This window comes from Sphaerodactylus townsendi, linkage group LG10 (assembly GCF_021028975.2).
Source record: "Sphaerodactylus townsendi isolate TG3544 linkage group LG10, MPM_Stown_v2.3, whole genome shotgun sequence".
NCBI lineage: Eukaryota > Metazoa > Chordata > Lepidosauria > Squamata > Sphaerodactylidae > Sphaerodactylus > Sphaerodactylus townsendi.
The window spans coordinates 22,558,124-22,574,766 of NC_059434.1; the positions used below are offsets into that span (position 1 = coordinate 22,558,124).

General features: G+C 42.2%; 1 protein-coding gene across 1 annotated transcript in view; it reads right to left on the reverse strand.

The window, feature by feature from the left end:
• The window catches only part of CORIN (corin, serine peptidase), a 106,914-nt gene extending 93,190 nt beyond the window's left edge, over positions 1-13,724 (reverse strand). Inside the window, 1 exon segment of the mRNA XM_048509608.1 lies at positions 13,412-13,724. Coding sequence (XP_048365565.1) covers positions 13,412-13,724 — 313 coding nt within the window.
• Between the last annotated feature and the right edge of the window lie 2,919 nt (positions 13,725-16,643).

Here is a 16,643-nt window from a genome sequence, read left to right on the forward strand (position 1 = left end):
CCATGCAGGGAAAGCACCAGGGACAAACGTGTGTGTGTGTGTGGGGAAAAGGTGACCCAGCTTGGCCGTCTGGCAGTCGCCATTTTGAAGACGGCTCCCTTGCGGCTGTTCGCACGAGTGCGGCGTCGATGCGTCACAGGGGGAAAAAGAGTGGTTTAAAGCGTTTTCTGAATATGGCGTCTTCGCGCCGGTTTAGCGTTTCCGCGACGGCGCGAATGCGCACCTCCGCCGCTGCGCGTGCGAACGCTCTCGCTATGGCGGTTCTTTTACCGTTTCCACGACGTCATATTTCGCCCGTGCGGAAACGGCCTCAGTTCCTAGGCCAGTAGGAGATTCAGATCCAAGCCAGACTGACTCTTTCCTTTTCCTCTCACATGCTGATAGTTGTGCCCCATAACCACTTGGAATGTTCATGAACATTCCAAGACTGGGTCCACCTCTACCAACCTTTTAATCCTGAAATTATGGCACACGGTGGTAAGCACAACAACAAAATGGTTGCCACCGGAGGCAGAAACAGCCACAAAATATCAGTGAGTGAGATTATGGATAACCATAATAATAACTTCTGAACATTTCAGGCAGAAGCTAATTTTAACAAGGTGCCTTTCAATCTGCTTAGCCAATCAAGTCTCCAGTGGTCCATCAGAAGTTCTGCTGAGAAAAAGCCCCATCTGGTCCTGCCCACTTCCTTAAAACACTTGATGAATGCCAGGAATGTCATCAGCAGGTGCCATTATACCCACATGATGTCATTTCACTCATTAATACATGTCAGAGGCTTCACTGCCACAAACATAATGCAATACAAATATCAATAATGTAGCATAAGCGTCTGGTTATCCTGCAAGCATTGGACTTGTGAATAAACATGGATCTATGTTAAAGCTGAAGCAAATGTTTGGGTTTTTTTAGAATTTACAAAAAAAAGAATTGTTGTTGAAACTTGACTTCAGTGGTCATTTTAACAGCATGTTACTCTTATTGTTTTTGTTTTAAAATTATTCTTTAAATTGTGAAGCAACTTCTTTCAATATTGTTCTTTGGGAAAAATCTATTTCCGGTAGCTTAGGTGTTTCATTAATAGTTTCATTAATAATACTTGGATTAGCTAAAAGTGAAACTTTATTGTTGAGGAGCAAGGGTAGACAATGATAGCGATAGCGCAAATGTCTAAGAAAGCATTCCTTCTACTTTGTTTTCTTTGGGGCAATGAAAATTCCTCTAAGGGGTGGTTTTCCCCGCTCCCCATAATAGTGAGTTTCATTCTCAATTCAAAACAAAACCCCTTTCTTTACCAAGAACATACAAATACCCCCCTCTCAACCTGTGCCCCAGCTGTTCCCTCCTCAAAAACAACGCTAATTAAAGCACACTTGGCATTTTATCAAAGTAGATGTTGAAAAAAAACAGTAAGGAAACAGCTTTGCAAGAAGAAGCTCGAGCCTGCCAAAGCAGCTATCTTGAGGCAATACAAAACACCCCAAAACAGCTGGTCCAAAGAAATGAATAAAAGAAAATAATAACAAAAGAAAGCACAGTTCTTTGAAGAACACAGCAAAACACCACCGCCCAAATAACGGGAATGGAAAATCGAAGCAACTTACTAAGTTTTATATTTTTAAACTTTAGGGTTTGTTTGGTTTTTTTTTAAGCTAAATTTAGAAATAGCCATAATTGGCAAAATTGTATTTAACGACTTCTGATCCACATGGGAACAAATGACACTGTGAGACTTAGCTTTCAGGACATCACAAGGGATTTTGAGGCTCCGGGAAGGAAGTGGAAGGATCTGGATGCACAGGTGGTCATTTCATCTTTACTCCCCATTGAAGGACATAGCCAATGGAGGGAAAGAAGAATAGTTGAGGTGAACAACTGTCTTCGCAGGTGGTGCTGCCAGGAACAATTTGGTTTCTTGGATCATGGTCTGCAGTTTCATGAAGAGGGACTACTGGCAAGTGATGAGTTGCACCTCACACCTTTAGGTAGGAATATTTTTGCTAGGAGGCTCACAAACCTCATCAGAAGGGCTTTAAACTGAGTTATGTGGGGGTGGGAGGCAGTATTCAAGTGAGCAGGAGTTCATCAAGTGTGGAGATGATAATCCAAAGGTTATGAAGAGAATTAATAGTTCATGATCCCACCAGTGTGAGGGATAAAACTTTCATCCAGAGGGCATGAATCATGGCCTTCAACGTCTCGACACTAATGCACAGAGCATGGGAAATAAACAGGATGAACCTGAACTCTTAACACGGCTAACACGATATAATAGGCATCATTGAAACCTGGTAGGGTGAGTCTCATGATTGGAATATAATAATTGAAGGGTTTAACCTATTTCAGAGAAATAGATCAAACAGGAAAAGAGAAGGAGTAGTGTTATACATCAGAGATGATTATAGTTGTGAGCAAGCCCATGATTTAAATCCTGGAAGCCACATTCAGAGCATCTGGGTAAAAATTAAGGGAGAGAAAAACAGCAGTGATCTCATTGTGAGGGTCTATTACAGACCCCCAAGCCAGACTGAAGAGTTGGATGAAGCCTTCCTAGGACAGATGACCAAACTTTTAGAAAGAAAAGAAGTAGTAGTGATGGGAGATTTCAATTATCCTGATAGTTGTTGGGAATCAAAATCTGCCAAGACTATCAGGTCCAAAAAATTCCTCACTTGCCTTACAGATAATTTCATGATCCAGAACATGAGTCAGCAGTGTGATGCGGCAGCCAAGAAAGCCAAAGCAATTCTGGGATGCATCAATAGGAGTGCAGTGTCTAGATCAAAGGACATAATAGTACCTCTCTATTCTGCATTGGTCAGACCTCACCTGGAATACTGTGTTCAGTTCTGGGCACCACAATTCAAGAAGGATATTGACAAGCTGAAATGGGTCCAGAGAAGGGTGACCAAAATGTTTAAAGGTCTGGATTTCATTCCCTATCGTGGGAGACTTAGGGAGCTGGGTATGTTTAGTTTGGCAAAGAGAAGGTTAATGGGTGATATGATAGCCATGTTTAAATGTTTGAAGGGATGTCATGTTAAAGAGGGAGCAAGCTTGTTTTCGGCTGCTCCATCTAAACATTAGGAGGAACTTCCTGGCAGTTAGGGCTATTCAACAGTGGAATACACTTCCTCCGAGTGTAGTGAAATCTCCTTCTTTGGAGATTTTTAAACAGAGGCTGGATGGCCATCTGTCAGGGGCACTTTGATTGTCTGTTCCTGCATGGTAGGGGATTGGACTTGATGGCCCTTGTGGTCTCTTCCAACTCTATGGTTCTATGACATTTATATATTTTGCGGCAGCCCAATTGCCTGTTTCATACTGAGGATAATTTTATCTTTCAGTTTGGAAGTATGCACTTGTCATGTAAGTTGTTTTGATGCATGGAAGAAGCAGAATACTGAACATCCAGATGTTCCTTAGGGAGACTAATAATCTTATATAGAAGCATAGAAAACACTTTGGGTGGATATGTTGAGGAAACCTCAAAAGTCTGGCCTTCTGGTAATACCATACCTCTGGCTGATGATACAATGGTGGAGAAGCTGTGGCAACAAGGAATGACACCCTTTTTTGATGGAATCTCCTTCCATATAAATGTTTTACAGTTGCAGCCACTAAGAATAGAAGTTTATTTTTAAGCCTAAAAGGAATTCCTAACATTAACTGTTTGTTTGTTTGTTTGTTGTTTGTTTGTTGGATTTGTATCCCGCCCTATCCTCAAAGGAACACAAACTTAAAAGAAGTAAATAAAATAAACAAGAAATTGGATACCTATATATTACATTATAAATGTCCCCAAATACACAAAAACATAAGGAAAGTCATGGTGGATAAGTCTTAACATTATCTAACCCAACATCCTGTTTCCAATCTCCTTCCGTTCCCCTTCCTGCAACAGACACTTTGTGAGGTAGGTGAGGTAGTGAGAGTTCTGAAACAACTTTGACTAGTCCAAGGTTACCCATCAGGCTTTATGTGAAGGAGTGGGGAATCACCTGGTTCTCCAGATTAGTGTCTGCCACCTTAACAACTACACCATATTGGTTCTCAGTAAGACATAAAGCAACAAACAGCCTTTCTTCAGAACACAAACAACATATTAAAAATAAGAAATTAAAAGCATCGATCATAAAAAATGAACCAGTTCAAACTGCAGCAAGCAAAACAGGGCCTGGGAAAATGATACAGTTTTTGCTTTAAGTCCAAAGTGTAATACAGTCAGGCCAAGCAAAAGCTGCAGGGACAAAACTCCCAAGCTGAGGAGCCACAGCTGAGTAGGCCTAATTACCATATTACCTTTGACAGAGAAGTACACAGAGCAAGACCTGACAGGAACTTTCATAAGGGGGAGAGCAGCAGGCCTTTTCTTGACCCAAACCATCAGAAGCGTACCAGGGGCAAATGGCGCCCGGAGTCAAATTGTCTCCAGGACGCCCCCAGGCTCCGCCCACCACCACCCTAGCTCCACCCCCACTGCCCTCAACCCTGCCCATGTCACCATGGACATGGGCAAGGTCTAGGGTGCCCACCTCCCCCCCCTAGACTCCCCCTGCTGGCTGGGTTCCCAGCTGGCAGCCTGGTAGTCTCTTCTGAAGAGAGGGGGGAGTCCAGGGTGGGGTTGAGGGTGCTCATCATTTTTTGAGTCGGATGGGGTCGAGGCACGCGAAAACAATGAGACAGCAGGACTTCCTGGTCACGTGGGGCCCCCGATTTTGCGCCCCCCCATGTGACCAGAAAAGTGGAGCCCGGGGACAAGGAGTGCCCCTTGTCCCTAGGCAGATACGCCACTGCAAACCATATATAGGAACCAGCAGTTTGAATTGTGCCCAGAAATTGATTGGTAGCATGAGTACTTCTTCTAAAATAATTTGTTCAGAATTTTCAGCGTCTCACTAGACTACTGACAAGACCTGATTGAGGACTGGTTTACCTCCCAACAAATAACATTTCGGTCTTTCCTGGATTAAATTTCATTTTCTTTGACCACCTCTAACATGCTCCTACTTCCAAATGTATGGGGTTTCTACTGTCTCTCTAAAAACAAATAGAAAGGAGAAGTAGAGTTGTATGCCTTAATCTTACTGATGACACTTCACTCCAAATCCAGGTTCATCTAGATGCAGCTTCATTTTATTGTTCTTCACACAGGCAATTACAATTCCAGACGCTCACTCAGGATGTCTATCTACCATCTCACTTGATCCAGCCGAAACGGATAAATAGCTGCATGTCATCACCACATGGTATCCCTCACTTCAAATGTCCAAATGCCTTCTTGGACTGGTTTTATGTAGATGGAAAATAGCCTGTGGGCAAGATGGAACCTAACAGAACCTCACAGCATAGGTGCCAAAGGGTTAGGCAGCTACCTGCTAAGACCACTTTCTGGAACTTGTTGGGCAGATAGGAACAGAAATGCTGGAGCACAGTGACCTGATGCCAGTATTGGCCAGTGCCGTCCAGAAGACAATCAAAGATGGTAACATTGGAAGGAAGCCACCAAAAGGAATAGGAAAACCAACAGGGTTACATTCCCCCTGTTGTTTTCCCCATAAAGATTGTGATTCAGGGCAAACAAAGCAGTTTCATTTTCGAAACTGAGCCAGAAATCATGTTGAAATAGGTCTAAAACAGTGACAGAACTAAAACAGAAACTGAAATTGAAACAAAAACATCACTTCACGCAATGGCTCTACAGAAATCAAAGAACACTACTGGCCGTAGAATGTGGAAGAAGGTTATAGTTCTTGCCAGAAAGAGAGCTCAAAAGGGACTGAAGCAGGAGGACATAACAAATATTTCCACCAGAATGCATTATTGAAATGGAATGTGGTAATCATTTAACCAGCCCCAATTTATATGCATTCCTCACTCTTTTTTTTACACATCTTTGCTGATGTCCAAATAGAAAAGAATCTAATCAACATTATGACACAGTTCAGAGGATCTTTCTTCCAGAAAAATAATGCATCTGTCTAAGAGTTTAAGCGCAGATCTTCATCATTTGGAGTTAATTCTGGGCAATCTGCAGGTTCCACCTGGAGGCCGACAAACCTAGGCCTGGAAGCAACCTCAGGGTAACTTGATACCACCTGACGTGTATGACTCACCTAGGCAAGGCTGCTTGCTATTGTTCAACAGCAGCAACCCTATGAAAGCCAGCCTGGTATAGTTTTTAGAGCTTCAGAGCAGGGTCCAGAAGACCCATGTTCAAATCCCCATCTTCCTCTGGAAGTTCACGAGGTGATTTGGGGCCAGTCACATTCAGCCTAACCCACCTCACAGGTTATTTTGCAGATAAAAAAGAGAAGAGGAGAATAATGTAGGCTGTTTTGATTCTTGATGTGGAGAAAGGCAGGGTAAAAATGTAGTAAATAAAAATGGACACAGGTTGGTGAATGGAGTGAATGAGGCAGGGAAAGGGGAGAAGATATGGAGGTCGCCAGGAGGGAGAAAAGAGGAAATACAGCGGGAAATGAGGTTCTGCTCCTAAATCGTTGAGGGTTCCACATCACACAAGTGGGGCTAGCCCAGTGGCCAGCACCACACTACTGTGCCATAAGTTCCCTAGGAAGAGGCTGGGGGGGGAGGGGGAGAGAGGGAAACCTGAAGACAAAGGAACAAATAGAATAGGTTGACCATTGGTTGGGAAGAAGAGAAGGAAGCGGGAGAAGGAGCGTGGCTATGGAGGCTTTCAGGAAAGAGAAAAAAAAATCATGAGGGAGGAGGATATGAGATGCCTTCTGCAAATTCTTACGGGTTCCACTTGTACCTATTTAATAACTTATTTTATTTCTGTATCCGGTATTCAATATTGTGTAGTAAATTTTCATGGTGTTCATTTGCCTAAGTAGTTTCAAATCTGGTAAACAATAGTATTCATGCACATTTTCCTCTTTCAGTTTGTGTAAATGCATATTTGAATGACTATTGAATCCCTTATATACTCGCATATAAGTCGACTTTTTCAGCACATGTTTTGTGCTGAAACCCCCCCCCCCCCGACTTATACACGAGTGAGGTGCATTTTAAAAAATATTTTAGGGTTTTTACTTTGTTGGCCACCAGGGGGCGCAGTTTTTAGGCTAGCAGCACCAAAATTTCAGGCGATCATCAGGTGACACTCCTGATGATACCAGCCCGGTTTGGTGTAGTTTGGTTCAGGGGGTCCAAAGTTATGGACCCCCAAAGGGGGTGCCCCCATTCCCCATTGTTTCAAATGGGAGCTAATAGTAGATGGGGCTACATTTTGAGGGTCCATAACTTTGGACCCCTTGAACCAAACTTCACTAAACCTGGGTGGTATCATCAGGATAATGTCTTGCTGACACCAGTCAGGTTTGGTGATGTTTAGCTCAGGAAGTCCAAAGTTATGGATCCCCAAAGTGAGTGCTCCCATCTCCCATTGTTTCCAATGGAAGCTAATAGTAGATGGATCTACCCTTTTGAGGGTCCATAACTTTGGACCCCCTGAACCAAACTTCACCAAACCTGGGTGGTATCATCAGGAGGGTCTCCTAAAGATACTCTGAAATTTTGGTACTGCTCACATAAACATTCCTTCCCTGACAGGCACCCTTAAATTTTCCCCAGATTCTCCCTTAAAATCACCCCCCCCCTTTCTGCGTGGATTTAAAGGGAGAATCAGGGCTTACAGAGCTAGTGTACTGGGTTTTTTTAAAATAAATATTCAAAAATATTTAACCTACTGATGCCTCAATTAATGTAATTTTATTGGTATCTATTTTTATTTTTGAAATTTATACCTGAGCCCTCCGGGGGAGGGCGGTATAAAAATGTAATAATAAAATAAATTTACCAGTAGCTGCTGCATTTCCCACCCTCGACTTATAAGCGAGTCAATAAGTTTTCCCATTAGGTGCCTCGACTTATATGCGGGTCGACTTATACACGAGTATATACGGTATATTACTACTAGAGCACATCATTTCAGATGAAACACAGAGCCTGACACAGCAAACATGTCCTTAGGTGAAAAGCAAAGCCAGAAGAAGTGAAATATTTGACAGTCGCACAGCATGTGCTTGTCAAAGAAATCAAAACCTATTCACTAGAACACTCAAAAGCACACTTTGGGTAATTTTCTTCCCTACGGTACTAACATTTTTTTTATTCCATTTGAAGCTAAGAGAAAGAATAATTGATGGTATCCCCCTTAAAAAAATTACAGAGTCTTGAACTCTATTCTTTCCTTCACTAGTATGCCAAAATAACTGCAATTATTCCTATAAAACGAAGTTGCTACAGCATTTATAGCAGAGATTAATTGCCACAACTTCAGTATTGCAGAACACTTTTACATGCCTTTAATTCAGAACATCTACAGCAGCCTACCCCTGCTGATGCTTGAGAAGCTGTTAATTTTGACCTGCCAGCAAACTATTGCATTGTATCCCAGACCATTTTAGTCTCCTCCGATAATTGTATAGCATATTCCAATATGTCCAGGAGAATCTGTCCCAGGCCACTATCTTGTTGCTTTTGGTGGACAAATCACTCCAGGTCTTCCCAATGTTGACAATTCCTTCCTTCGTTCTAGACTCTCAAGTTACTGAAGGAACTAGAGCATTATAGTAAGTTTTGAGTGTTCTCTAAGGCTCATTCCGCACATGCAGAATAATGCACTTTCAAACGGCTTTCAGTGCTCTTTGAAGCTGTGCGGAATAGCAAAATCCACTTGCAAACAGTTGTGAAAGTGGTTTGAAAACGCATTATTTTGCGTGTGCGGAAGGGGCCTAAGTAATTATTTTTTGTTTTAAGCTTTTGTGTTTCAGGCAGCTCAATTCAGATTGGGGGGGAGCACCGCAGTGGCTGGGGACAGCCGCCTCCAAATGGACTTTGCGGAGCATGGAAAGGAGGGAAATTTAAAAACCTTCCTGACACCCGAATCACCCTATAACCGAAACAGGCTTTTACCATACTTTTGTGAGGTGTAAGACTATGGTTGTGGAGGGTAGCATTCCTGGGCTGAAAACAAGGTGGAAGTTGACTAAAATCAGCTCCCCACCCCTGGGAACACACCCAGCCTGCTCCTCACTGCACAGATGCTAGTGTAGCTCCCCGGTGGCACCCACTTCCAGATTTGGCCACCATGGAGCTGAGCAGCACCCATACACTTGTATTTTTGCTCCCCCCAACAGCACAGGTGCCCTTTACACCCACAGGGGGGCAAATGTTCTCGCACCAGCCTCTGCCACTACCACCTGCTGTTTCAGCCCTTCTCTCATCTGGATATAAATTTACAAAGCTTCTTTTTAACAATCTCATGTATACAGAAAGGTTTCCTGGGAAAGGATGATGAACCCTACTTACTATTTTTATTGATGCCTCTTTTTCCCCGCGGCATCTTGCTTTATAGAGTATCCCATATAAGAATGAAAGGAAGTAGTTAATTTCTTTCATTCTCCAGACAGGGCTGAGGGAGGGAGGAGAGGAAACAAGTTTAGGGAATATTTTTCTGCTGTTGCCAATTTTGATTTTTTGTGTGTGTATGTTTGGGAATCAGCAACTGGTAAAACTGTGTGGTTCTGAACGTAGCAATGGAAGCCACATTTCATTTCTGCAGTTCTGAATGGAAGTTAAGGGCCCAAAGCTAATTGCTTTGAGTTAAGGGCCCAAAGCTAATTTGGGCCCAAAGTTAAGGGCCCAAAGCTAATTTGCTTTGAGACGTTTGAGTTCACTGTGTGTTGACGTGTGCTGGAGTCTGCCTGATTGCCCAGATGGACTGTCAAAGATTTGACTTTCTTTCTGACAGTCTTTAATTTTATGGCCATGAATAATCTGTATGCTTGAGAAATCCACAGGACACTTGATTTCAAGAAATGGTTTGTTTTAAAAGGGGTTTGTTTTAAAACCTGGATAGCTTTAAAAGGGGCTTGGATAGATTTATGGAGGAGAAGTCGATTTATGGCTACCAATCTTGATCCTCTTTGATCTGAGATTGCAAAGGCCTTAACAGTCCAGGTGCTCGGGAGCAACAGCCGCAGAAGGCCATTGCTTTCACCTCCTGCCTGTGAGCTCCCAAAGGCACCTGGTGGGCCACTGCGAGTAGCAGAGAGCTGGACTAGATGGACTCTGGTCTGATCCAGCTGGCTTGTTCTTATGTTCTTATGCTATCCACTGTTTAGTATATGTGTGTAACATGGAAATAAACAATGGAGATAAACAGCAAAAAGGAAAGCACCTTTTCAGTACACTTCTCTATGATGCTCAAGTGGGACTATGTATACATGATGATAGGGGAATTCAGGATACCTTGATGAACACTCAGAGAAGCCTTGATCTCAACCAACATAATCATTCCTGATAACAAAGCAACAAACTCCTCAGGTGGGATAAGTTTCCTTTATGGAGATAAATAGGCAGGCTGGAGGTGACCATTTGCTCACCTGCCAGAAAGAGGCATGATAGATGGCTATATGATGATTGTTGATGGTTTGATAGATGGCTATATTATGGACTCTGGTTAGGCCATAAAGGTTTTGTGATACCAGCCTTGACTTGATTGGATGAAATATTCAAGGCAGCATATGTGGGGACTCAAACCAGCTGGGACAGGAAGGGTTCAAAGATCTGGACAAAGAATGAGGGGCACAAAAGCCAAGAAATGGGGAACAAGAAAGAAATGGAGTGAACTCTGTCTTGACCAGTCACTATTTTCAAAGTTACAGTGGGTTTGTGTCCATTCCATGAAAAGGAATGCAAAGATAACATCAGTAGCTGTACTATTTGTCTCATGTTTTTATTTCTTTTCCCTGTTCTGTAACACTGTGGTGTTTTGAGACAGTATTTGAAATGGTATGCTCTTTTGTGCTAGTGAATAGAAATTGTATTTTAGTAAATAAATATTTTTCCCCTTTCAGTGATCTCAGACTGTGGTCAAAGGGTCTCACCCAGGTGCCTGGATGTTTACCCATGCATAAGACCAAAAACTCCTAATCTTGTCAGATTTTTGAAGTTGAAAAGGGTTGAGCCTCATTAGTATTTGGATTAAAGTTCAGAGTCCCCATGCAGAGGCGGGCAAAGGCAAAACCACCTCCCTTGCTTTGAAAACTCTACAGAGTCACCCTAAATCAGCTGTGGTACTGGGCAACACTTTCCACCACAATTCATAATCCATTATTAGTGAAAGGAGGAGGAGTTTGGATTTATACCCCACTTTTCTTAACAGTAAAGAGTCTCAAAGCGTCTTCCAAACTCCTCTCCCTGCAACAAACACCTTGTGAGGTAGGTGGGGTTAAAGAGATCTGAGAGAACTATGAGTAGGTCACCCAGCAGGCTTTATGTGTTTGAGCAAGAAAACAAATCCAGTTCACCAAATAAAAGTCCACCACTCTTGCGGAGGAGTGGGGAATCAAACCTGGCTCTCCAGATTAGAATCTACTGCCCTTGACCACTGCACTATGCTAGCTCTCTCAGTCTGAAGAAGAAAACTTGTACCAACCAGGCTACAATAAATACTTCAAAAATTGTGTCTCCCACTGGAGTAGCAATTTACTTATAAGCAACCAAAATAATTTTACAACACAATAACAAGAGGTTTGGGGAAAATTATTACATCTCTCCCACTGGAGTAATGAAAAAAACTTTTTGTATACAGTTTAGAACGGCACAGCAGTATAATCTTAACACAAAGATGACAACTAGTCAGATTCTAGATAGGTAACTGGCCTCGTAATACTTCAAGGCTGTTAAAGGCAGGTCAAGGTTTTTCAAAAGTACAGTAGTGCTTATAATCAAGGAGGACAGCGCTCTGCGATTAGTTTTTTCTTATGCTTCTCGAAACGGCTCTCTCAGTCTAGCATATCTCCATTAATATGTTGCTTTTTATGCATCCACCTTTGCTGTTATATATGATCAACATTCATACAACCTCTATGTACCTCTGTTGTGATACACTTATGGTATCATCTAACAAGAAATAAAGCTGGGAATTCAGAGGATAATGATTTGGGCCTCTGAAACAAATCAAATTACAGGATGGTATAAAAAAACAAGGTTTCTTCCAGTCTTTCCTTCCTTAAGACAAACAAAAATGGCAAACTGGACAACAAATAAGCAAATGCGCAGATTCGTGTTCTTTGTTCACGTTGATGCAGTCTATAGTGGCAATTTCCTCCTGTGGTTTACACAACTCATAAATCAGTACACTTGTTACACAAAGTGATAGCTATATGCCATCTCATTCATTAGAATTTCCAGCTTCCTCCCACATGCAAACTCCATGATCTGAACATCTAATCTGTTTGCCTGACTCAACCACCTCAAAGAGCTGTCAAGCAGCTGTGCAGCTGTGCATGAGTTGTGTTGGTATTTTGTTTCCATCGGAGGTGCAGTTTATTTCTTTGCCTTGCAGGCGCTTTTGCATCTAAGGAGTAGGTTCCATTTATTCTACCCAGGGTTAAGGACTGTTAGGAACTGTCTCTCCCATAAGGCTCTGTGAAAATGCACGTGTGCAAATAACACCGATGCACACCAAACAATAAAACATTTTAATTGGTATTTATTTTTAATTGCTGACTGATTGATTTGCTTATTGTTGATTTATACCATTGACTGGCAAGCAGCATGCAGAGACAATTAGTCTCAGAGGAAGGGAAACAGCAGAGCTGTGAGAACGTCCAGGGATGAAACAGCAACAATTGCACCACACTGTCAGGTCTGAACATTTGAAAAATAACCTGATAATCAGGCTCAGGCTGTTCACAAACAGTGAACTGATAGTTAGACTGTTGTCTGCCTGTTGTCAAACAACAAGGGCATGAGCACCCCTGAATGGTGCCATCGTAAGCTGAGTTACACCCTTGTAAGTCCACTGGCATCAATGAGCTTTGTAGAATTTATCTCTTCTGGATGGCATTGTAGATTAGTAAGATAACTAATTCCATTGACTTCAAAAGAATTTAAATTAGATTAACTGTTTGTATTGGAGCTATTACAGTATGATCAACAATCTCTCAATTACACAAGGCATTTGAACCAACGGGCAATTTTGTTAAATGAACAAGCCAATCGGTTCAACATGTCTTGCTCTATATATCTTGTGAAGTAATGGCATACATTTACTTTCATTTTTCCTAAAATAAAGAAGACCTAGTGTATAGTGTGCCCCGCTGGCTTGGAACTGCAATAACTCAAATTTAGTTATATAAACACGTATCATGTTCACATCAACCGGTCAGTCATCTAACTAAGAATAATTCAACACTAAAGGAGGCTCTTGTCTTGGAATAATCCAAAATGAGGACATGTATGATAAAATTACCTGAAGTGATGTGGTACCCCTGTATTCGGGAAATATACCAGGCATAACACCAACTGTATATTTTTTTTAATTTCTTGTGTCACAATTAATTAAGGGTTCCTGTCAACATAAACTTACTTTTTTTCAAATCCGTTCCTTGCCCAGGGGGACTTGTGGGCTTCAACGCAGGCACAGTAGGCATCTTGTCTATGACCTTAATGGGTGGGTCAGTGGACCACGGAGCTTCTTCCTGTGTACTGAATGATGACGACGTTTTGTCTCCAGGAGCTTTGGTCAGAACTGTTTCCTTTGTAGGAGTAGTTTGCAGTGTCGGAGTGTGAGAGACAACACTAAAGTTTTGATCAACATGAAAAAATGGTTTTGTGGTCCAAGAGGGTGGCGGCACTTTGTTGTCTGTTGAAGAAATTACATTTGAACCAGTTTGAGACATGTTTTGAAAAGGAATTCCAGGAATCTCATTGTCACCATCAGTTCCAAACAAATCACTTTCATTTGAATAAAAGCATTTTTTCCCCAACACACCTGTATGAAAGGAAAATTGTGAAACACAATCAGACCACATGCCAAAACTCATTAAAATGAACAAATATTTCTCGGGGTACATTTGTCGGAGACAAAAGTGATAATTACAACAATTGCTTTGTTTCCAAAAATCAGAAAAACTGAAAGCATCAGAATGCAATCTACTAATCCACCGAAAAATATCCTAGTAATAATACTTTCAACATTCTACGAAAAAATTTACTCTCCATAACTGCTAGTAGAAGAAACGTTTTGTTGAGAAATGTAGAATTTCTTTAAGATTTTGTATTATTATAGTTTCAACATGACAGACTAACTGATCATATGGTTAATTATCTTTTCTTGCTAAAACTTCAATTAATTTTGAATTTGAGTTAATGCAGCATCAGGAATCAATCAACATATTAATTATTTAATAAAAACTGTATATTTACATTGAATATTTATTTAATGTATATCAGCAAGACATATTAATGACTGTCCCTTCCCATCCTGCCATCTTGAAAGGAATAAGTGTGTGTGTGTGTGCGTGCATGTGTGTGCGTGCGTGCGTGCATGTGTGTGTGTGTGTGTGTGTGTGTGTGTGAAGTGCTTTCAAGTCACAACCAATTTATGGTGGCAACAGCAAGGAGTTGTCAAGGCAAGTGAGAAGCAGAAATGTTTTGATATTGTCTTCCACTGCATAATCTTCCTTGGTCGACTCCCTTCGAAGCACCATCCCTACTTACCGTTCCAGATCTGACAAGACTGGCCACTGAAGGCCCTCGGCTCTACCCATTAGGCATCCTAGCAATTCAGACCCCACAAATGCTATGTTTGCCAAAAGCAGGAGTAATTGCCTGCCTGGATACTCATTGCTGCGTGAAAATCATATTCATAGGTGAGGTTTAAACTGCTGTTGAGTCTCTTGCCCACTATATTAACATACAAGCGAGGCTCGGCCACGCAGTGCTGTGGCTTATTGTGGTGAAATGGGAAAGGAACAGTAGCAGCAAATCAATTGCAGAGGCCAGCAGTACGTGCTCATGCAAACACGCAGCCTGATACTGTGCGATGTCATTGATGTGTGTGCCTGCATTCCTTGGGGGGAGGGAATGGAAAGGAATCCCTCCCACACATCTAGGCTGGCTGGTCATGATCCTTTACCTGGAGGTAAGTTTGGTTGGTGGCAATGGGTGTCGCTTCTGGGGAAACCCTCTGAGGGGCGCGATGCAGCCATTCAAAGTATGTCACAGTTGCTGTACCGAGCTTACTCCTGAGTAACGCGTGCCTGAGTAACGTGTCCACCCTCCAAGATCTCTAGGGATTTCCCAACCCAGTTCTGACAACCCTCCCACTGAAACAACCACCAGACAACTTGATACCATGCAAGTGGCATGATTCACCCAGGCCAGCCACTTCAACAGCAGCCAGTCCAAGAAAGGTAGTGTGATGTAATGGTTAGTGTTTCAGACTAGGATCTGGGAGACCCAGGACTGAATGACCACTCTGCCATGGAAGCTCACTTGGAGCCCTTGGGCCACTCAACCTAACATACCTCACAGGGTAGTTGTGAGCATAAAATGGTGGAGGAGAATGACCTAAGCTCCTTCCTGTCCCCACTGTTGAGAAAGGTGGGTAACTATCGAAGTAGATAAATATGACTGAAGATGGGGTGGGCAGATAAAAGGTAGATTGGTTGGTGGACAGAAAGAGAGAAGGAAGCAGAATAAGGTGAGGACTTGAGGGTTGCCAAGAGCAGGGAAAGAGGAAGTAATGTGGGGAGGGGGGTAGAGCGGACAGTGAGGTATCCCCACAAGTTCTTGTGGGATCTTCACTGTGTAACTTGGCCACAGTTTTCCTTGAAAGGGGCTGCCAGGATTAGAGAAGGTGGCAAAGTTGAAGGCAAGGTCCCAGATCGTCATATGTTGGCTGGTTGGTGAGAAGAAAAGAAGGAAGCAGGGAGGGGAAAGAGAAGCCATGGGGGATTTCAGGGAATGCAAAGAGCAGTTAGTGGGGGAAAGTAAGCTGAATATCCTCCAAAAGTCCTTTTTTGACATGTGATCAGAAATGTGAACTCCAAAATAGTAACTTCCCAACAAGTAATCATGCAACCCATGATTCTTCTGAAAAAAGACGAAAGCTGGGAGAAGGCATGGGAGAAAACATAATATATAATTAAGAGAGATCTAGGTAGTCCAGAACAAAGGCTCATTCCGCACATGCAGAATAATGCACTTTCAAACTGCTTTCAGTGCTATTTGAAGCTGTGTGGAATAGCAAAATCCACTTGCAAACAGTTGTTAAAGTGGTTGAAAACGCATTATTTTGTGTGTGCGGAAGGGACCAAAGTTTCGCATAGAACTCTTCATGATGTTTAACACATTACTCTGCCAAGCAAGATACAGGTGAATATCTGAAGAGGTTTTTTTCCCTACAGACTATAAAAACAGCACTTAAATTATGTTATCAAATTTAATTAACTGGTAAAGTCCAGTGATTGTCTCTTGTTTCCCCTCATTTACCCTCTGTGATACTCACCAACGAACGTAAGGAGGATCACCAACAAAAGTATAAGGGCACAAATGCAGGGAATTAGTATTAGTAGTAATAGGCGAAGATATTTGGCAGAAGCCAGCTTCTGGGAGCAGCCATCCTCCATATTATCTTCATCTGTTGCAGGAGCCTGAAACACAGAGGAGCAGTTTTTGACATTTCTGACATAGAGGTAACAACTAATATTATGGACAAATTACAGCACAAAAATCACAAAACACATTTGATTTCACAGACCTGGAGATGACATGGGGAAAATGTTATGTGTACTTAAGCTGTATGGCCACTCCTT